Source organism: Phyllobates terribilis, unplaced genomic scaffold, assembly GCF_046119375.1.
Source record: "Phyllobates terribilis strain yellow unplaced genomic scaffold, ASM4611937v1 Scaffold_2__4_contigs__length_985480577, whole genome shotgun sequence".
NCBI lineage: Eukaryota > Metazoa > Chordata > Amphibia > Anura > Dendrobatidae > Phyllobates > Phyllobates terribilis.
Genome location: NW_027362762.1, coordinates 701,188,507 through 701,212,389, shown reverse-complemented (window position 1 = coordinate 701,212,389; position 23,883 = coordinate 701,188,507). Strand labels below are relative to the sequence as shown.

At 42.5% G+C, this 23,883-nt stretch overlaps 1 protein-coding gene across 1 annotated transcript in view; it reads right to left on the bottom strand.

Moving 5' to 3' along the window:
* Positions 1-2,174: 2,174 nt before the first annotated feature.
* Positions 2,175-23,883, bottom strand: part of LOC141247401 (protein spinster homolog 1-like) — a 63,496-nt gene continuing 41,787 nt past the window's right edge. Inside the window, exons 2-13 of the mRNA XM_073669213.1 lie at positions 17,161-17,371; positions 16,909-16,974; positions 8,115-8,251; positions 6,728-6,879; positions 6,005-6,074; positions 5,279-5,421; positions 5,035-5,187; positions 3,832-4,021; positions 3,478-3,543; positions 3,189-3,287; positions 2,260-2,434; positions 2,175-2,215 (exon numbers count right to left, since the gene is read on the bottom strand). Of these exons, the coding sequence (XP_073525314.1) occupies positions 2,175-2,215; positions 2,260-2,434; positions 3,189-3,287; positions 3,478-3,543; positions 3,832-4,021; positions 5,035-5,187; positions 5,279-5,421; positions 6,005-6,074; positions 6,728-6,879; positions 8,115-8,251; positions 16,909-16,974; positions 17,161-17,371 (1,503 nt within the window). The remainder of the gene's footprint in view (positions 2,216-2,259; positions 2,435-3,188; positions 3,288-3,477; positions 3,544-3,831; positions 4,022-5,034; positions 5,188-5,278; positions 5,422-6,004; positions 6,075-6,727; positions 6,880-8,114; positions 8,252-16,908; positions 16,975-17,160; positions 17,372-23,883) is intronic.

Below are 23,883 nucleotides of genomic sequence, written 5' to 3'. Positions count from 1 at the left end.
CTCCTTCTAATCACCTGTTCGAGGAGATTTATACTGCTGCATTGTTCACTTCAATGGTACAACTTTGCAATATCATGAAACAGCCGCTAAAAGAAAATATGATGCAGGCGAGTACGAACCCACCTGCAAGCTGACGTAAACACGAAAGACTCCGCTCTTTGGGTTTGTCTGGTCTACCTCTTTGTGCCTGTGCTGTTGTTACTCCTAAATGCTTCCACTTCACAATGACAGCACTTACACTTCTCCAATGCAGATCCAGCACATAATACATTTCACAATGTAAATGCAGTATGCTTATCGAGACCCACTGAGCTATTTAGTTTGAGCCATACTATTACCAATGTATATCGATAAAGTTTGCTTGGTTGTATCCTTGATTGTATGATACTAAAAAGCATATTGCAGGCTATAGTTCCCATCTGTAAGCCAGGATGTTCTTATCCTGTCAAGTACCATTAATAAAATGTATGTCGGACCACTGGGAATTCTCACTCAGATTTATGATTGATTACTTCTATAATTCCTATAATAGAGGCTGCCCATATATGAGGGCACAGGACATTGAATGTAATGTGTGGATCTGTTAGAATCAAGGCCCAATCTGAGGCTTCTATGTGTTGGGGGAACCATATTTGCTCTATAATGCCCTGTGAAGATATGTACAGAAGCTCATGTATACTGCTATTTCATTATAGACTGACTATTAACTTCATTCAAGGTGTCAAATATTAAATTTTTATTAATTCATTCCCTATCAGTATGTCTTTGGAGTGTGGGAGGAAACCGGAGTACCCGGAGGAAACCCACGCAAACACGGGGAGAACATACAAACTCCATGCAGATGTTGTTATTGGTTATTTGGTTATTTGAACCTCAGCATTGCAACATAACAGTGCTAACAACTGTGCTACCGTGCTGCCCAAAAGTCTTCAGTGTGGCCCCAATGATGATAGGCCATGTGACGTAGACATAGGTTAATCCTTGAATACGTCTAACTGCATAAAGTCTTTAAATGTCATGTCCAGTAGCGAGAACAGAAACCGAGCCCGGAATCTGTCTCTTGATGCAGTAGGAAACTCACTCTTTGAGTGGGTACATCTGACTGCGGAAAGTTCAGTATATGTCATATCCAGTAGTGAGAACAGAAACCGAGCCCGGAATCTGTCTCTTGATGCAGTAGGAAACTCACTCTTTGAGTGGGTACATCTGACTGTGGAAAGTTCAGTATATGTCATATCCAGTAATGAGATCAGAAACCGAGCCCGGAATCTGTCTCTTGATAAAGTAGGAAAATGTCCTATTCCGTGAGTATCTGACTGCGGAAAGCCTTGCAAATGTCATGTCCTTCGTGGGAGCAGAAACCGAGCCCGGAATCTGTCCCTTTTTTCCTGAAGCGCAGGTCATGTGATCATAACATGGAGGCCATTTCATGTCTCAAATGCAAATCTCTGCGGGAAGCAGCTGCAATGGTGGAACTAGTCTGGGGTAATGAGAAAGAAAAGTAAAAATAGGTAGAGTGTTATTTACAGCAGGTGTGAGAGGTGCAAAGCATGCAACATATTTACTTATCTTCACAACTCAATCATATGGCTACAAGAAGATTCCACCAAAAATTACCCAGAACCTTTTTTTTCGTTTCAGTGTTTTTTTTTAAATACAATTGATACATTCCTGAACACCGTCCTCACAACCAGTAGGGAAGTATGTGACTTTTGGCTAAAAGTAGGTATAGTATTGTCATAATGATGTCCTAATAGCGTCTATTGTGGTTATCAGTTTCTAGCTAATAACAGGTTATGTAGATGTGAAGATGCTGGGTTTTACATTTGCAGATAATAGAGCTAATGCTAATCCAAGGTGGGGCTTTATTTTAATTCTGGAAAAAAAGAAAATAGAGGCAATCCGGCACCATTTATTACTGTCCTTAACTCCCGGACCACTCACTGGAACCATCCGACACATGGGAACCATACAAAAAAATCCATTAATAGCAAAGATTGAAAGGTGGCACTCACCGTCCCGTAAAAAAAGTTTTATTCAAACTAAATTAGTAACATGGATGCAGGAGGATCTGAGAAACATGGAGGATGACTGCCGTTTCACATCAAACTACGCTTCAACGGGTCCTAGTACGGTTGAATTTAGTTTGAATAAAACATTTTTTTACGGGATGGTTAGTGGCACCTTTCAATCTCCTCTATTATTTTTTTTAATTCTGCAAGATACATGAGAGGATAATGAACATATTTCTATACGCACCTTCAGACTCCATCTCTGCTTGCTTACGATCATTTTCAAAAAACAGGGCAGTTGCGAAAAAGAAACCTCCTCCAATCACCACCACAAATGGACAAGTCACCATAAGGGTGTACTGGAGACTGTGGAACTGCCATAGAGCAGATTTTGCTTTTCCTTTTTTGATGAAGTCAGATATCTGTAGATATGAAGAGATTAATAGTTATGCATGGGATGGATAATAACTTTCATACATATAAATACATGCACACATTTACCCGGACAGCAGCCATTGGATACTTGTTAGGAGATGTGGTGGCTAGAAAGGTCATGGAAGGATAAGGTGCCTCACTATGGATAGTGGAGGAGCTCCCATCCGCCAGACCACAAACACTGGCTCCAATTCACTCAGCCTCAGTGCTGCAAGTTGTCAGGAGACAGGATTCATGTGGCCTCCTCCTACAGCAGATAATCTGACATAGCGCCAGGTCATCTTGTCTTTGGAGGTCTCTTGTCATGACCACAAGATTAGAATAGTTTGCTTGTATATAGGTTCTATTTGTTTTCTGTCAGGGAACTGGATTTGTACTGGATTTGTACTGATTCTGCATATTTCTACTGATTGTATGCAGCCTATAGATGTAGCATTAGTCAAACAACCATTTATTACCCAATGAACATTGATGTACAGGAAACAAAGTTCCATGCGTTCATTTTGCTTAATGCAGCCACCCCAATACAAAGAAAATCAGTGTCTGTTTTACAGTAATTGCAGAAGCACTATGCACACCTGTGAAAGATAATTTTACACCTGCTACATCGGTATATTCTGGGTGCTGTATGCAGACATGGAGGCCACAACAAATAATACTGCTTTACACAAGGTCCTGTATCAATAAGACCTCATGCTAAAATGTTCATAAGCCATTCCGGAAGCAATAACATCTACTTACCACTCCGATGAGATAGGGGCTCTCAACTTCTTCCAGCAGGACAGGCACCATATTCGCTATGGCCTGTGCTGTAGAACGTCTTGTGGGAGACACCACATACTGAAACAACAGGATATTCTGAGTAAGTAGAGCGAAGTCACAAAACCCAACAAAACAAGAGAACTTGGACAAAGTGACCAGATATAAAAATGACAATTTTTGAGACATAAGTAAACAGCTCAGTCCACAAGGATAGGCCTTTACTAATATAATTTCAGCTATGATAAGTCTAGCATTTTTCTTTACTCACCAGGTGGATGTCAGCCGCAATGGAGAAGTTCATGGAAAGTAATATCTCTACGATGACTATAAAGACCTGCAGAAAGATAAAAACATTATATATCTGTCTGTCTCTATATATGCATATCTATATATACCTTTGTGTATTGAAAGCTTCTCCATACTGGGTTATGAGATACGCTATGTGCACAATACTATAATAACATTAATTATTTTGCTTTTTAATCTATTTATTCACTCTAATTTCCAAACATTTAAAGACCGTCCCCACCATATACCGTAACCATGATATCTAGAGCTCAATACATCAGATTTAATATAGACCCAGTAAATGGATTACAGCAATCTGTGAATCAGGACTTACATAAGTGGCCACAAGATTGAAATCTGCAATAAACAGCGCCAGAAACAAGAAAATGGCGGAGATCAGCAAGCCAACTCCACAAACGATTGGGTCCGCACAAGGGTTATATTTCTTGTATCTGTTAGCTATCTCCACTCCTGCTACAATTCCAAAGGCGCTGGAGAAGACTGTAAGTATGCCGGAAATCAGGCTGCAAGGAAATGTGATACAGAGATTAGTAAAGGAACTCCAAGTAATGCAATATAAATGATGGAATGCTCCAACTAATGTATCTTCTTCAGAGAATTGGTGTTTGAACGTTCTCCACTGGTACAATGCCATATTTGTACTAATTATCTCTAGATTAGCCTTCAAGGTCCCAACTTCAAGAGAAGTCATTGTGATAATCTGCGGCACATACCTAAAACTAACTTTTTAACATTTTAATGGCATGAGATGTGTTGAATGTTTAGTTGAGATATATTTGCCAACTCTAGCAGAGACTTTTTGAAAAAGGTAAGTCCTTGTGAATGAGTTGACACATCTCCAGGGCTTAGTATAAGTCGTCCAAAACCTCCCAGAAAGTTGATTTTAATGTGACTTAAAGCTTCAGAGGCTTCAGAGGCAGCCAAATGCAATTCCAAGGAGGGTGAGGAAGGTGTCAATGGATTGAGGGAAGTGGTCTAAAATGGAGGCATGGCTATATGAGAAAAATTTCTGCGGCACACTCTGAGCCGTGATTGCCCCTCTGGAGTGCCGATTCTGAAAAGATGGCAAGTATGAATTGAAATTTGTTATAACATGGTAAGTAAGAAATTGGAGAAAAATTTACTATGACAGGAGTTCTTTACACCTATCTTTATAAGAAATCTGTTAAAATAAGTTATGCCGAATTTATTAAGATGCAAACTCCTTGTTAAAAGTTTGCCATATGTATGGCAGTTAGTGTGCCAGAAAATCAAATATGCGCCAGCCAAGTTCTGGTGTAAATTATAGTAAATTTGTTACGTCATGGGCATCCATGCCCCCTTGCTTTGTGTGTATTTTTGGAAGCTGCTCATGGCAGAGAAAGAGAAAAAGTTGACAATTATTGAGCAAATATGACATCCACCATAATATGTGACTTTTTGTTAACACCAGGAAACTGGTCTGGCATAGAGAAAATATTATATCACCAACACCCCTCTCCAGTGAAAGTAAAATTAAGGTTTGATAAACTTGTACCTGTCATGATAGTTGCACACTTCAGTCTGACATGGCACCTTTTGTTGAATGACAATCCGTGTTTGTATCAGGAAAGAAGGAGCCCAGAACTCAATGGCACTAGCTACAAATTTTACACTCATAGTCCCAAGAGTAGAAAGTATAAAACTTTTGCTGCAGAGAATGAAAAAGGAAGAAACATGTCAATAACACAGAAGTCAGATGGTAAATCAGCAAAAACAGTCACTACACAGAAAACACTCACTTATTTAACAGCTGTTTCAAATCCATCATCCAACTATTACAGTTTGGTAATTCACTATTGTTCCAGTCAAAAGCTTCTCTGGGAGGTTCCTTGACAAAGCTGATAGTTAGCAGGACTGCTATAAGGCCCAGACCAGGGGTAACCTGTGTCACAGAAGAGAGACATAAGAGGCATTATATGTTATATACAGTGGTATCACCACATAAAGACAGTGACCACAGTCTAGTTTAAAGGGAACTTGTGTTGAAAATGGTATCTGATCTCCATGCAGGATGTTATAGAGCAGGAGGAGCTGAGCAGATTGATATACATTCTTGTTAAAAAAGTTTCAGTAAAACTCGCATTATATTTATTGAGATCCATATTAGTATGTATATAAGTCCAGTGGGCGGTCCTAATCAGTGATTGATAATCTTGCCCGTATGACTGTGCATGCACAGATAGCTGTCAGTCACGTAGTAGGACCGCCACTGGACTCCTTACATACAACCACCAGGAATTTCAAAGAATAAAATGCAAGTTATACTGAATCTTTCCTAACATACATTTATATCATTCTGCTCAGCTTCTCCGCTATACTGTGCTGTCCGCAGATTAGACTGCATGTACAATGTAAGGTTACCTTTAGTAAACTGTGGATACGGAAGTAGTTCCATTAAGACTGTATAGGGATTATCTTTAAAATTTAGAGATTATCCACAAGAATCCCCCAGGTTTAGTACTTACCCAAAAGGCCCAGTGCCAGTCACCACCTGCCGCGCTTGTCACTTTAGACCCAATAGTGTATCCAAGGCCACTGTTATACAAACAAGAAACAAATTGGTCATCATTTCAGAACATTATATCTATATAGTACTGTGAAAAAGTCAGGCGGGGTAGTAGAAAAACAGCTGCGAAATAAGAATGCTGTACAAGAAATAGAAGTGTAAACCCACTCTCTTCCAATCTAGGAGATTTCAGGTGAACGTGCTGCGGCATGTGTAGGTTGTTTGTAAAATCCCATCCATATCCATTGTACATTTGCAATTAATTGATGGTGCTGAATCCTTATGGGAAATCCACAGCAAATCAATCCACCATGTCTAAACTTACTGTTAGGGTATGTTCCCACAACGTCTTGGTACCACTGGCAGAGTTACTAGGCGAGGCCACTTCCTGAAGAGGCTTCATTAGTGGTTCTTGCCCTCTTTATTTGTGGTTGCTCTACCACCAGAGTTTTTTCTTTTTATTTTACACTATAGTGGCAAAATCACACAATGACTATGTTACTTCATAGTTTCCAAACCAGAAGTTACAGAACACTGAATATGTGCACAGCAATGTTGTTTTCACATTGCTGTGCACTATCTTCATTTTTAGCAGCGGTTTTGAGAATCTTTTTCATGTGGATTTCAGGAGGAATCTGCCTGATGAAGAAGCCATTAGCACATGTTCAGGTAACACACTTACCAGCCAAGAGGTGCAGTGAAGTAATAGATGGAAAGCATGCGGCTGCGCTGTTCTGCCACAAACAGGTCAGCAATGATTGAAGGGGCAATTGTGGAAAAGCTTGCCTCCACGGTTCCAATCAGCCCTTTTATTCCCAGAAAAAGTGGAAAATACTGTGAAAACATAAAAAAATATTCAGTTAATCTTTCAGGAACTTTTCTTAACAACTGCCTACTTGGTTCTGCAGAGGTATGGGAGTAGGTGTTTGAGGAATGTATTGAAAAAAACATTAAATCCACAAGTCATCATTTAAAATGTAACGGTCATTTTAACTTTTGTTTCATAAATTAAAATTATAAGACCAGCTAAATGTGGCCACCAATGGTGACAGTCACAGTTCTCTCTAGTAGAATTAATGTATATAACAAGCAATGAGAGTTCCAATAAAACGTAACCTTTAATTCAAAATGATAAAGAGTCGTGTTAAAGAAGATACATGTATATATAGACAAAAAGGTGTTAAAAGGAATTAATGCTGATGAGCATACATTCTGGACCATACATAACAATAAAGTGCCCACAGCGACAACAGTGCATGTTAAAAAGCCGGAAAGGTCTCACCCATCTCCGCAGTAATATTGATCAAACAAGTGCACTGCCACTACATTTAAGTGTTTGGGAAGCATAGACAAATTCTTGAGATATGAGAACTTGGGACCTCTTTTTTATTGATTGGGTGCAGAGGGGTAACTGTGATGCAAGACCCAAAAATTATGCATTGAATAGCAGATAAATGATTTTTGGAGGGATTACCCCTGTAAGGCCACTTTCACGCATCAGTATTTTGGACAGTAGTTTGCATAAGTACTTGTAAAAAAAGTCAGGAACAGAACATAAAGTCAGAAAAAGTATAACAGATAGATTTGTAACTTTTTCCCAGTTTGTCGCGCTCCTGGTTTTAGGTTACAAAATACTGATCTGAATACTGACAAGTGAGAGGCCTACAGAAGATTTCCCATTCAGTAGTGTGAGGGCGCCATGTGTCCACCCTTACAAGAGCCATAACAGTGGCCATATTAGTTGAACTAAGTTTTCTGAGAAAAACAATAGCAACAAAGGGCAGAGAAATAGCAATATGGCTTTGTTCACATCACTGTCACAGTTTTCATTGTAAACGGAAATCTGTCTCATGATGGACTAGGCGAGGTCTACCACATTACTTATGATATCCAATATTCACTTGGCTGTAAGAAATACTATTTTTCCCTCCAAAAAACCCTGAAACCGGCTCTAAAAGGATGTGACCTCAGCTTTAAAATAATAGATTTACTATGTTAGTGTTGCATCTGGAGAAAAAACATCTACGAAGATTATAAGCTTCTACCGAATCAGCTTATGTTCTACTTACCTCGTTGGGAATGAAGGAAATGCAGAGGTTCACGACTGTCCAGAAGGACATCCCTGCACACATTATGTTCTTCCTGTTACAGCGGTCACCCAGGTATCCAAAGACTTGATGAGCCAGTACATAGCTGATGATGGAAACTGAAGGGACGAGGGGAAAAAAGATGTCTTTGTAACAAATTATCACTTAAACCCTTATCACTTAACATAGACGTATCAGGGCTTTTTTTTTCAAGACAAGTTGTCTTTTTGAATAACAACATTAAATTTACCACATAGTGTGCTTAAAAAAGGATAAAAATCCAACTGCGGTAAAATTGTAAAAAACGCAATTCTGACATTGTTTTTTGGGAATTGTTTTTATGGCTACAATGATCTGGCATCATGATTCTTCTTGTCACTACGATTATGGCAACGTCCAGTTTTTGTAATAGTTTAAGTGGTGAAAAAATATGGACATTTTTTGTTTTACATTTTTTGATTGTTTTGCCATTTTCCGAGACCAGTAACATTTTCATTTTTCGGTTGATGGAACTGTGCAGTGTTCATATTTTGTGGGGGGAAGCATCATTTTTATTGATATCATATTGGGATAGATATGACATTTTGACCGCTTCTTACAGCATTTTTGGATTTTTTTTTTTCTGTATATACTGTTTACTGATCGGGTTATTTATTTTATATTTTGATAGATCAAACCTTTATGGATGTGTGATATCACATATGTGTATTTTTATTTAACAAAAATGTATTTTTAATGGGGGGAAAGAGGGAGTAATTCGAACTTTTGTTTCTTTTTTCGTATAGTTTAAAACTTTTTATTTTTACTGTATTTGTTAGTCCCCTTAGATAACTAGAACCTGCAATCATCAGATCACTTGTACTATACTACAGTATAAAAAGCAGACCTTTTTTGCTGTATACAGGAAAATAAAAGTTCTCCTTTGAAGTCCAGCTCCCTGCTGACATTAAGGTCTATAACAGATCCCCACCCCCTGACTGTCTTACCAACCCATAGGCTTGTTCACAGGACAGCGGATGGGCGTATAGAATGATGCATCACCATGCCATTCCGTTGTTAATGCCGCTTTCAGAAAATGACACAGGTATTTAACAGGTTAACAGCTGAGGGCGGACTCGTCTCCAATCACAGCTGTTAGGGCTCATACGCATCTGTGTATAAATTGAACTAGTGCAATCCGATAGAAAATCGCACTCTGACTAATGTCATTCACTGATTCTGTGCTCATCTGTGATTCGTTTTTTCTCAGCTCAGATCAGACTGAGAAAAAAATTGCAGCATGCTGCGAGTGCGGAAAAGAAAAAATCACACAGCAAACGAACCAGGCGCGTGCTTTCTGATTTCTACGCACCCAACTCATAGGCAACCTGGCTTTTTATCAACCGAGTACAGTAAATATACAGCGTGAACCATCAGAATAGATAGATACAAAGATGTCAGTGAGCTATATAATTAGTGCAGTGTGTCTGTAGATTACTGTCCATGTATTTAGCTAATAAATATAAAACTAAATGAAAAAAATGGCATGGTGTCCCCCTTATTTTTTATACCCAGCTGAGAGAAAGCAGACAGCCGGGGGCTGGGGTTATTATTCTTGGAAGAGGCCAATATCCATGAAGCTTCCCAGCCTTTTAATATCAGCTGCCTACATAGTCCATATTGGTTATTAAAAAGGGGGGACCCCACAAAAAATTATGTGGGGTCCCCCCTATTCTTAATAACCAGCTACTAATATCAGCCCACAGCTGTCTGCTTAGCCTTTGCTGGTTATTAAAAATAAGGGGGACCCAATGTAATTTTTTTTTTTCGCATCTTCCTTTTTAATAACCGGTAAAGGCTACGTAGACAGCTATATGTCGATATTAATAGTCTCGGAAGATCCATGTTTATTGCCCCCTTCCCACAATAATAACACTAGCCTGCAGCTGTCTGCTTTCCCACAACTGGTTAGTAAAAATAAGAGTGATCCTATGCCATTTTTTAAAAAAAATAATTATTCATTTAATAAGATTAAAAAGGCTAAACACCCTTTAGTTCCACATGAAAGGCACTAAAGGGTGGTAGTTTATTACATGTAGGGGTCTTGTGACAATGAATATCTACAGGACATCTATCCTATTTATTCTATCTGTTCTATCTATATATATCTGTATATAAGATTGTTTTATTACTTAGAAAACTAGCTTTAAATGACAGACAGTAACTGTATGTAAAAGCTGATGTTAAAAATGCATTGCATACGGATGTCATATGGCGGCTACTTGATAAAAATCTCATTGTACTCGCATGACACTCGTCCTACTTTCCTGGAACAACTTTGGAGCAATTTTATTTACGCTGATGCGTGCGAGCCCTTAGGCTATGGTCACACTATCAGTATTTGGTCAGTATTTCACATCAGTATTTGTAATTCAAAACCTGGATTGGGTCAAAAATGCAGAAGTGGTGACGCGTTCCTATTATACTTTTTGTCTGATTGTTCCCTCCTGGTTTTGGCTTACAAATAGTGTTGAGCGATACCTTCCGATATCAGGAAATATCGTATCGGATTGGATCGGACCGATACTCAAAAAGTATCGGATATCGCCGATTCCGATACCGGAAACCAATGCAAGTCAATGGGACACTAATATCGGAATGAAAATAAACCCTTTCTTTCCTTGTAGGTTAATTCTACATGAAGTAAAACAACTAAGAATAATGTAGAATGTATTATGCGAAAAGCCAGCAATTCATCAGCGCATACACCGGTACCCGACAATTTACAACAGAAAGAATAGAGCTTCACACATAGATTAGATAGATAGAAACATGTCAGTCACATATATATGAAGTACAGTGACAGTGTTGCTTACTGTACTTGTCATTTAGTGTAAAGGATTTATTTAAAAATATAATAGTGTTTTCATGCACCGTCTCTTTAAAAAAGCCGGCCGGCAATTCAGCATCTGTACCCGACAATTTATAACAGACAGAATAGAGCTTCACGCATAGATTAGATAGATAGAAACATGTCAGTCACATATATATGAAGTACTGTGACAGTGTTGGTTACTGTACTTGTCATTTAGTGTAAAGGATTTATTTAAAAAAATAATAGTGTTTTCATGCACCGTCTCTTTAAAAAAGCCGGCCGGCAATTCATCAGCGGTACCTGACAATTTATAACAGACAGAATAGAGCTTCACACATAGATTAGATAGATAGAAACATGTCAGTCACATATATATGAAGTACAGTGACAGTGTTGGTTACTGTACTTGTCATTTAGTGTAAAGGATTTATTTAAAAAAATAATAGTGTTTTCATGCACCGTCTCTTTAAAAAAGCCGGCCGGCAATTCAGCATCTGTACCCGACAATTTAGAATAGAAGGAATAGAGAATCATACATAGATTAGATAGATAGAAACATGTTAGTCACATATATATGAAGTACAGTGATAGTGTTGATTACTGTACTTGTCATTTAGTGTTAAAATAAAGGATTTATTTAAAAAAAAATTGGCGTGGGGTTCCCCTTAATTTTAGTCTCTAGCGGAGGTTAAGCAGACGGCTGGGGCAGATGTTTGAAGCCTGGGAAGGGGGTAATACCCACGGAGCTTCCCAGGCTACTAATATCAGCCCCCAGCTGAATACCTAGCCCTTACTAGCTATTAAAATGGGGGACCCCCCCAAAAAAATGATGTGGGGTCCCCCCTATTTTAATAGCTAGCAAAGGCTAGGCAGACAGCTGGGGGCTGATATTAATAGCCCAGGAAGGGAGCCATGAATATTGGCCCCCTCCCAGGCTAGAAACACCAGCCGTCAGCCGCCCCAGAAATGGCGCATCCATAGGATGCGCCAATTCTGGCACTTAGCCTCGCTCTTCCCACTGCCCTGTAGCGGTGGCAGTGGGGTAATAGGGCTGGGGTTGATGTCAGCTTATAATGCCAGCTGACATCAAGCCCAGGTTAGTAATGGAGAGGCGTCTATAAGACACCCCCATTACTAACCCCATAGTCAAAGTTAAAAAAAAACACAAACACCCAGAATAAAGTCCTTTAATTGAAATAAAGACACAATTCTTTATTGTTCTAAATTAAACCATACTTACCGTCACGCCCATTCCAGCTGAAGCCAACGATCTCCTGCAATAAAAGAAAAATAATAAACCAACATCATCCTTACCTTTCCATGGTTCCCACGACGGCTCCAGCTCTGCTACATTGAGATGACAGGCTGGACCGCAGCAGAACGCTGCCATCCAGCCTGTCATCCCGCAGACACTGAGAAGCACAGGCATGCTTGCGCTCCTCAGTGTCTCTCTGTGACGGCATCCAGATGAGCCGACAATAAACTCGGCTCACCTCATGCACGTCACTGACAGCGTGGGAGAATTCTCACGCTGAAGCGCTGAGTGCAGGAGAATTTTCCCACGCTGTCAGTGACGTGCATGAGGTGAGCTGAGTTCATTGGACATGAACTCGGCTCATCTTTATGCCGTCACAGAGAGACACTAAGGAGCGCAAGCATGCCTGCGCTTCTCAGTGTCTGCGGGATGACAGGCTGGATGGCAGCGTTCTGCTGCGGTCCAGCCTGTCATCTCGATGTAGCAGAGCTGAAGCTGTCGTGGGATCCATGGGAAGGTAAGGATGAGGTTGGTTTATTATTTTTCTTTTATTGCAGGAGATCGTTGGCTTCAGCTGGAATGGGCGTGACGGTAAGTATGGTTTAATTTAGAACAATAAAGAATTGTGTGTTTATTTCAATTAAAGGACTTTATTCTGGGTGTTGTGTTTTTTTTAAATACTTTACTAGAAATTCATGGTGGTCATGTCTAATATTGGCGTGACCCCATGAATTTCGGGCTTAGGGCCAGCTGATAATGCCAAGCTGGCCTTAACCCCTTTATTACCCAGTGAGCCACCGCACCAGGGCCCTGGATGAGTTGGGTACAGCGCCAGAAGATGGCGCTTCTATGAACGCGCCATTTTCCGGGGCGGCTGCGGACTGCAATTTGCAGCGGGTGGGGCCCAGAAAGCTTGGGGCTCCCTGCGCTGCAGATTCCAGCCCCCAGCTGCCTAGTTGTACCTGGCTGGACACAAAAATAGGGCGAAGCCCCACGTATTTTTTTTTTTAATTATTTCATGAAATTCATGAAATAATTAAGAAAAAAAGGGCTTCCCTATATTGTTGTGTCCGGCCAGGTACAAATAGGCAGCTGGTGGTTGGGGGCAGCCCGTTCCTGCCTGCTGTACCTGGCTGGACACAAATATAGTGCGAAGCTCCACGTCAATTTTTTTTTAATTATTTCATGAAATAATTTTTTTAAAAAAGGGCTTCCCTATATTGTCGTGTCCGGCCAGGTACAAATAGGCAGCTGGTGGTTGGGGGCAGCCCGTTCCTGCCTGCTGTACCTGGCTGGACACAAATATAGGACGAAGCCCCACATCAATTTTTTTAAAATTATTTCATGAATTTTCTGAAATAATTAAAACAAATTGACGTGGGGCTTTGCACTATATTTGTGTCCAGCCAGGTACAGCAGGCAGGAACGGGCTGCCCCCAACCACCAGCTGCCTATTTGTACCTGGCCGGACACAACAATATAGGGAAGCCCTTTTTTTCTTTATTATTTCATGAATTTCATGAAATAATTAAAAAAAAAAATACGTGGAGCTTCGCCCTATTTTTGTGTCCAGCCAGGTACAACTAGGCAGCTGGGGGCTGGAATCCGCAGCACAGGGAGACCCAAGCTTTCTGGGCCACACCCGCTGCAAATTGCAGTCCGCAGCCACCCCGGAAAATGGCGCGTTCATAGAAGCTGGATGCTGTACCTGGCTGGCATACAAAATATGGCAAAGCCCACGTCAAAATTTTTGGGAAAAATTAATTAAAAAATAAATAATAATTTAGGGACTGCATCTTTATTAACTCATCAAATGTCATTTAGTGTTAAAATAAAGGATTTATTTAAAAAAAAATTGGCGTGGGATCCCCCATAATTTTAGGCTCTAGCGGAGGTTAAGCAGACGGCTGGGGAAGATGTTTGAAGCCTGGGAAGGGGGTAATACCCACGGAGCTTCCCAGGCTACTAATATCAGCCCCCAGCTGAATACCTAGCCTTTACTAGCTATTAAAATGGGGGACCCCCCCAAAAAAATGACGTGGGGTCCCCCCTATTTTAATAGCTAGCAAAGGCTAGGCAGACAGCTGGGGGCTGATATTAATAGCCCAGGAAGGGTGCCATGAATATTGGCCCCCTCCCAGGCTAGAAACACCAGCCGTCAGCCGCCCGAGAAATGGCGCATCCATAGGATGCGTCAATTCTGGCACTTAGCCTCGCTCTTCCACGCTGCCCTGGTGCGGTGGCAGTGGGGTAATAGGGCTGGGGTTGATGTCAGCTTATAATGCCAGCTGACATCAAGCCCAGGTTAGTAATGATGGGCGTCTATAAGACACCCCCATTACTAACCTACAAAGTGTTAAAATGAAAAACACACACTACACCCAGAAAAAAATAATTTATTTGAAATAAAACACACAATTTTATTTAATTCTTAGTTTACTAAAAAAAAATAGTTACCTGTCCACGTTCCTGCGCTGATCTCCCATGCACAGCTGTCACATCTGGAGATGGTGACAGCTGTGCATGGCTGCTGTAAGCTCACGCTGCCGGGAACACGTCCGCTCCCGGCAGTGGGAGCCACTGACTGAGGTCACCGGAGTGCATTCAGGCAGCGCAGCTCCGGAGACCTCCTTTACGGCACTGCTGTACCGTGGGAATTTCTCACGATACAGCAGGGCCGTAAAGCAGCTAACCGGAGCAGCGCTGCCTGAACTCCGGCGAAAGCGCTTATGCAATGACGGGGCTGCTTTACGGCCCCATCATTCTAGCGGCGGCAGCGGTTCAGAGCGGTCACATTCTATGTGGCTGCTCTAAACTGGAGATCATCGTGGGACACTCGTGGACTACTACGGAGGGGTAAGGATAAGGTTGTGGTTTATTATTTTATATTTTATTACAGGAGATCGATGGCTTCGGGGAATTAGGTGTCTAGGTGAGTATAGGTGTAGTTTTTTATTTTTTACCTTATTTTAGGTGGCGATCGGCGGGGACAGGTAATGTATGAACTAATTTCTTTTAGGTAACCACTGGCCACCAATGACATGTATTTAAAATTTATTGGGGACACAGTAGGGCAATTTAAATAGCAGGATCAGGCTGATGGGAACTACTGCTCCCATCGAGCTGATCCTGCTGGCACGAGTGGACGGGGGACAGACATAGGCCGATGGGAGTAGTAGTATCACATCGGCCTATGTCTGCCTGCACGCACAGACACCGCGCACACCCGCACACATCGCACAGACACCGCACACATCGCACAGACACCGCACACATCGCACAGACATCGCACAGACACCACACACACTCGCAGACATCGCACAGACACCGCACACATCGCACAGACACCGCGCACACCCGCACACATCGCACAGACACCGCACACATCGCACAGACACCGCGCACACCCGCACACATCGCACAGACACCGCACACATCGCACAGACACCGTGCACACCCGCACACATTGCACAGACACCGCACACATCGCACAGACACCGCGCACACCCGCACACATCGCACAGACACCGCACACATCGCACAGACACCGCGCACACCCGCACACATCGCACAGACACCGCACACATCGCACAGACACCGCGCACACATCGCACAGACATCGCACACATCGCACAGACACCGCGCACACCCGCACACATCGCACAGACACCGCGCACACCCGCACACATCGCACAGACACCCACACACACCAATCATGATGGGTCTGGGAGGTGAGGCTGACCTGTGCGGCCGTGGGAAAGTTCATGTGAGTTCATGCAATGCAGTCAAGCATGAACTCATATGAACCCTCCGAGGGCACCGCGGCTACTTCAAATGAACAGCTGATCAGCATCACCTGATACCGCAGCTGTTAATTTGAAATAACCGGCGGGAAAGCGCAGCACAGACCGGGAAAGCCGGCGGTGAAGTCTTTTCATGGCCGGCTTCCCCGCCCGGGTCCTTCGCTCCCCGCTCCTTGGTGCTGTGCTCCCCGCCCGGTCCTAACTTATGATCGGGATGGGAGGTGGCGAGGGGAGCGGAGGATCGGGGTGGGAGGCTGCGGGCAAGCAGTATGGGACTGTGTGATTGTTTAAAAGCCGGTGGCTTTTTAACGCCCGCCGGCTTTTAAACAATCAGGAGAATTCTCTCACGCTGGGATGGCGTTCTGATGACAGGCTGGATCTCAGCTGAGCTATGCCATCCAGCTTGTCATCCTTCAGAGACACTGCAGAGCGCAGGCATTATGGGAACTTCCGATTCCGGTATTCGATATTGTAAAAGTATCGGAATTAAGTATCGGAATTCCGATACCGCGAATATCGGCCGATACCCGATATTTCAGTATCGGAATGCTCAACACTACTTACAAATACTGATGTAAAATACTGACCAGATACTGATAGTGTGACCGTAGACTTTAGAGGCACGCTCTGTGTGTCACAGCTATTATCTGCCGGGAATATCCTGCTCTATACACCCGCTTTCATCTTGCTCCATACATGTACGGCGGATGTCAGGAATAGGTTAAAGGGTCATGAAATCTTCCAAAGTGAATCATTTTGACACTGAGATGTTATCAAATTTGAGTCAGGGATTTGATATCAGTCCTCCTTCTAATGGCATCTTTCATGGTGACTTACAGAATATAATTTGATATTGACATTTACCTATGTTCTGCCATCCAAGTCCACTGTCCTCTATTATAAAGGCGCTTTGCAGATATGGCCTCACCCCTACAAGAACAAGAGAAGAGCACAAATGATCATTTGTAATTAGAGAACTGTTGTACTTTTTTTAATAGGCTTCTCATATGCCCTGAAGAGTCAGACAGTCGTGGTGCTATTATAGACACCTTCACAGCTACAGGCTTAAAAAATCTTTCCCCCAGACGTAAAACCTTTTACCCCTCCTTCACCTACCTTTGTCAATAAAGGAATTCATGTAGATTACTAGATTTGTGTAGGACAGAATCACTACAGTAATGATGGAGCGTACGTAAGAAATTACACTCCGGCCATTTGTGTCCTGCCTATCAAGTCTAGCTTTTTCCTCATCCTCATCATCAAACATCTGTATGATAGTATGAGCGCATTTCTGGAGAGATGCCATGTTAACAGAGCCCTGTAAACACTGGAGATAGACACAGAAAATGGAAAAAACATTTAATTACTCTCATCATCATTATATAAAGTACAGAAAGTCTGATAGTCCAGTAATAGAAGTTAACCTGGACTGGCCTACAAAAGCTGGTGCCATGTAATAATGTTATACTGCGCTATTTTCCTAAAGACCTTGGGGTAACAATTGTTTAATATTTATCTCATAAATCAATAATGCACATGATTTGTAATATATCTTATCACAGAAACCAGTCTCTTTCTCCTCCTGGACTGATCTTTCATTTTAAAAAAATGTAATTCACCAGTAAAATCTGTATTCAGTGAAGACAGATTTTCCCATTACTGAGAAATGAAATGGCAGATACTACAGATAAGATACTATGTAAATGAGATGAATTAGAACAGAAGAGCTGGAGACAGATATCCTCCTTCTCCTCCTTCTTCTCTACATAGAATCTTATAAGTAGCAGCTGCCATCTCCTATCTCAGTAATGGGAAAATCTGTCTTCACTGAATACGGATTTTACCAGTGAATTGAGAATTTTGAAAATGAAAGATCAGCCCAAGAGGAGAAAGAGACCAATATCTTTTCTAAGATATATTACAAATTTTCTTAATTTCATGCGCACTATTGATTTATGAGATAAAAATTAAAATGATAACTACACTTTGAGCGATTGTTAATCTTACCTCTATTACCAAGAGGTAATACCAAGGCAAAGGGGGTGACTTCCCAAAAAAAAAGGCTTTAATTTGACCGTGAGTGGAGCAGTGGTCGATTATGTGCTTTGCAGCTCCACTCATTCTAATGGAAGATGAAGACCAGCCGACCATTAATTCCATTAATGCCAGATTACTATAATGTGACTATACTGTACTGTGTATGGATAATTCCAGGCCTGGTAATCCAGAATGGGTTATCTGTCTATAATAACCTGCAGGTCGTGTCTCAATGTCGGAAGTCCACTCTGACAGAATAGTGAAAATGTGCACCCAATCAGCAGCCACTGATTGGCTGCAGCAGTTACATGACATAATACTGTCCCATGACTACTGGGAGACACAGTGCCAACATTATAGGAACGGAACCAGTCCAAGAGCTGTTGAGTGTTTTACTTGTATATTGTGCACTCAAGCTGTTAAGAGGGGTTGTCCAGTTATAGACAACCCATTTAGTCACTATAAAAAGGTTAGACTTACCTTGTTCTCTCCACAAGAGGGCGCTGACAATTCCAATCACTTTTTAAAACTCTCTATACTGTAGTAAGTTTTGCAACACAAGTTGTGAGTGCAACACACAAGAGAAAGTGACTGGGACCGGGGACTGATTGTGACATCATCACCTGTCACTCAGGGTTCTAAGCCATCGTGATGTATTTCATAATTAATATTGGGCTGCTATTTAATATAAACTAATTGGTAATGATGACCACCTCCATAGGCTTGGTTCATACTAGCGCTTGTTTGTGATTTAAAAATATGTCAAAAAATATATATAAACAGCAATACAGTAAAAGCAAAAAACAGACATAACACAGACACAGGCGACAGAGAAAGTTGGTGAGTGACAAACACATTCTCAATCTTCTATGGGATTTATTCACTCACCAACTTTCTTTGTCGCCTGTGTTGTGTCTGTTTTTTGCTTTTACTGTATTGCTGTTTATATATATTTTGACTGACTCAATAAAATTGATATTTTTATTAAAAACATTGTTGTACGTTGTTCCTGGCACATCCCCCTTTTTACTCTTTGGTTACATATTGGCTTTTGTGCCTTATGGGGACTCTAATTAATCTAAAAATTTGGGTTGAATTGAGATTTATCTGGCACCATTAGCTTACTTTTGCATTCATGTCATGGCCCACAATATAGATTATGCTAGCGGTCAAAAATCTATGGTCATATATGCTGTAGAACTAAAGGTTCCAGCATTCCTATACCATCTAGACACACTAAAATGCATTGTTTCCCAGCAATTGGAGCTCTGGTAACCTCACTGTGTAGTGATCACAGTGATGCATGGCTGGGCTGTATAATTTGCAGGGAAATGCTCGCTGTACACATAGTTAGACTTACCTTGTTCTCTCCACCAGAGGGCGCTGACGACTACTATTACTTTTTAAAACTCTCTCTCTATAGCAAGTTTTGCAACACAAGTTGTGAGTGCAACACACAAGAGAAAGTGACTGGAACCAAGGCTTCTCCCATTGTCATAAGCGGAGGCTGATTGTGACATCATCACCTGTCACTCAGGGTTCTAAGCCATTTTGATGTATATGATGATTTATATTTATATACCTTTCTAGATAGATAGATATGGGATAGATATGAGATAGATATCTATTTATCTAATATCTATCTAGCCCATATCTATTTATCTGTGCCATATCTATCTACTATCTATCTAATATCTATCTATCTATCTATCTATCTAATATCTACAGCAGTGTGAAAAGGTGTTTGCCCCTTCCTGATTTCTTATTCTTTGACATGTTTGTCACACTTAAATGTTTCAGATCACAAAACAAATTAAATATTAGACAAAGATAACACAAGTAAACAAAAATGCAGCTTTATTATTAAGGAAAAAAAGAAAGCGAAACCTACAAGGCCCTGTGTGAGAAAGTGACCCCCCTCCCCCACACTTAAAACATAAATTAACTGGTTTATCACATCTTTGGGAAGCTGAGTTCAATTTCCCTTGTCATACACAGGCCTGATTACTGCCACACCTGTTCTCAATCAAGAAATCACTTAAATAGGAGCTGCCTGATAAAGTGAAGTAGACCAAAAGATCTGGACATCATGCTGCAATCCAAAGAAATTCAGTAACAAATAAGAAACAAAGTAATTGAGTTCTATCTGTCTGGAAAGGTTATAAAGCCATTTGTAAAGCTTTGGGACTCCAGCGAATCACAGTGAGCCATTATCCACAAATAGCGAAAACAGGGCACAGTGGTGCTCAGGTACTCGTTGCTTACGGTCGAGCAAATTGGAATGCTCGAGTGCTCAGTCCAAGTAATGAGACCAATCTAAGTCTATGGGAAACTCGAGCATTTTTCTGGCGCAACTCCCCACTTCCCCCAGCGGTCTGCGGAGAGCCTAAAAATTGCCCAAATCGATTGGAACAGTGCTCATATGACATGGGAACAGCATGGGGAAGACCCCTGGAAGCATCTCTGACTCCCAGATCACTGCTGTCAACAATGTTGTCAGAGGATTATGCCACTTTTACGGACTCACAATAAAACATACAAAAACTAAACCAAAATAGATTTTCTTGGGAAAAATATTAAGGAAGATCCTTTCCAGTATAATGACTTGTATATAAGGCAAAATAAATATACAAAAACAAAAATGCTCCTCTACATCTTGGGCTATGTTCACACATTTATACAGTGTTGAAAAGACATGGGAACTGCATGGGAAAGACCCCTGGAAGCATCTCTGACCCCCAGGGCACTGCCTAAAACTGTGGTCATCTGAGCAGACGTAACCTATATAACTGCAGTAATAATATAGATATTTTTGGCAACGTGACAAATCTTAAACTCCATTTAAAATGGGCAAGGTGTGTGTCAAGGGACGGGGAAGTGGACGTTATGGTGATGGTGATAGTGTACGCAGAGGCCGTGGGCAAGGTGAAACTGTGCCTGCTGAGGGAGCACAACAAACACCCACGTCATGTCAAACTACCTTTCTGTCGCAATTTCTAGGGGGCCGTGGAACACCACTATTGAATCCAGTCACAAGAGGGGGATAATGATGAGACATAATTGCCAGAAAGTTAGGAGGAGGTCCAGGCTGCATAAGTGGAAGACGAAGCGGTGGACGATGAAGTCTCTGGCCCAATGTGGCAAGGGGACATGTAGAGCAAGGACAGCAGCACACAGGGGGAGGGAGGAGTAGCACCACATTAGGCTGGAACAAGCAGTGTGGTTGCCACAAACACAAGGCGGGCAACTGCTCCCCGGAACACCAGCAAGACGGAAATTGCCAGTACAACTGTTAGGTCTTCCCGAGTCTGGTTCTTTTTTAAAGACTGTTCAGATAACCCCAAAAAGGCCATTTGCAACATCTGCCAGGCCAGCATCAGCAGGGGCACCAAAACTACCAGCCTGACCACCACCAGCATGCTCAGGCACATGGCAGCAAAGCACCCGACTAGCTGGGCCGAACGCCAAGGTCCAGAAACAGTGTCTGCGGGTGACACCACTGCATCTTCCGCTGTTGTGCGTGCACGCAAATCTCCTGTCCATGGCACATGCGAAGTTGCCTTCCATGCCTGCACCTGTCGTTGCAGACTTGCAATCATCGCCGTCCACGTCCTTGTCCCTTTGCAGTGTTCAGTTGTCCCTACCACAGTCCTTGGAATGCAAGCACAAGTATGCAGCCAACCACCCACGCACACACAGGCCGCAATACTAAACTGCCACATTTCTGGACTGCTTGCACTTGAAATGTTGCCTTTTAGGCTTGTGGAGGCGGAAGCTTTCCACAACCTTATGGCGGTGGTTTCTCCCAGTATCGTTTCCGCCTTCCACAAGCATGGGTCCTAGAACATTACCCATGCCCTCCCCAGTGCACTTACTGGGAATGACTGCCTACCCACAAACACTTGGACAAGTGAAAGTGCCCAGGGATAGTACGGACAAAGTCCACCATAAAAAAGACAGACATAGAGCGTCCGGGAACCTTCCCACACACTTTTCTTATCCAGGGCTGCTTCTCGGCAGGGTTGGACTGGCCCACCGGAGAACCGGAGATTCATCCGGTGGGCCCTGGCTTCTCCTTCAGGAGAGTTCATAGTACCGAGGTGAGGTCGTGATGATGATAGAGATCACCATCTCCTTAGTTTTCTGTTTTTGGAAAGCAAGCGCAAGTATGCATCCAGCCACCCACCCACAGGCTGCAATACTAAACTGCCACATTTTTGGACTGCTTGCACTTGAAATGTTGCCTTTTAAGCTCGTAGTGGTGGAAGCTTTCCACAACCTCATGACGGCGGTGGCCGGGTGTCCATGCTCGGTCGACCACCGCCACTATTTCTCCCGGTATTGTCTCCGCCTTCCACAAGCGCGGGTCTCAGAACATTACCCGTGCCCTCCCCAGTGCACTTAAGTGGGAAGGACCGCCTAACCAGAAACACATGGACAAGTGAATGTGGCCAGGGACGGTTCAACCCAATGACACATTCCACTGGGTTAATATTGTGGAAACCGGGACCCAGTGGGACCCTGGGATGGAATACGTCCTCCTGACGCAGAGGATTGTGGGCACTGGGTCAATCAGGGTTGCCCCTACATTCTACAGCTCCTTCAACACCACCTCCTCCTCTTCAGCCTCCATCACTTGATTCATTTTTTCAGGACATATTCCAGATTATTTACTTACATTATGAGTGTGCCAATAGCAATAAGCAGAACTGTATGATTAGGCGACAAACCCCACACCGTTGCAGAGTTGTTGAAAGCTGTATCAGAGAACCTGGTGGTGGCTCTGAAGCTAGGCAAGCTTGCACATGTACCATGCCTGGCCTATGTGCTCAGCTTAGTGGTTCTGCAGTTTCTCAAAATCTACATGGATCTGCCAGAGCGGCTTGTGAAAGTACGCCGTGTATGTGTCACGGGTGTGTCGGAGGTGACAGACAGCCGTCCTGCAGTGGCCTGTAGGAGATCACCACGTTTGGCATTGCAGACAGCTTCCTAGATAGGAGGTTGTCTTTAAGACCCAGCAACTACCTCCCTCTGGCCTGGGTGTATGTATATCTGGTCTCTCTAGGTGGTGCACCTGACGAAACAGAGGAATGGAAGCATGTGACCCACAGAAGCAGGAGGATCGAGAGGCAGTCAGCACCCATACTGCTCAGGAACCAGTACCAGGCTCTCACACAGGAGAACCATGAAGAAATACAGCAAGATAAGACTTTGCCAGCAATGAATAACCTTGTAAGCCCTCAGAATCCTCCTGGATGGAGAAAGAAGAATGTTGTGAAGAAAAAACGGAGAGTGGTGGTCATGGGGGATTCCCTGTTAAGAGGAACAGAGGCCGCTATCTGCAGACCAGACATAACCTCAAGAGAAATGTGCTGTCTTCCAGGAGCAAAAATTAAAGATGTGTCTGACAGGATATCAAGACTCTTCAGACCTACAGATCACTACCCATTCCTGCTAATACATGTGGGGACAAATGACACCGCAAGAAAGGACCTGGAAACCATCTGCAGTGACTTTGAAGACTTAGGCAAGAAAGTGAAAGAATTGGGAGCGCAGGTGGTCTTCTCATCCATCCTCCCAGTGGATGGCCATGGAACAATGAGGTGGAATAAGATTCTACAGGTGAACAACTGGCTACGTCGATGGTGCCGTCAACAAGGATTTGGATTTCTGGATCACGGAATGAATTACCTATACGATGGACTACTTGCTAGAGATGGGGTGCACCTTACGAAGACTGGAAAACATGTATTTGGAAGTCGCCTTGCTACACTCATCAGAAGAGCTTTAAACTAGAACAAT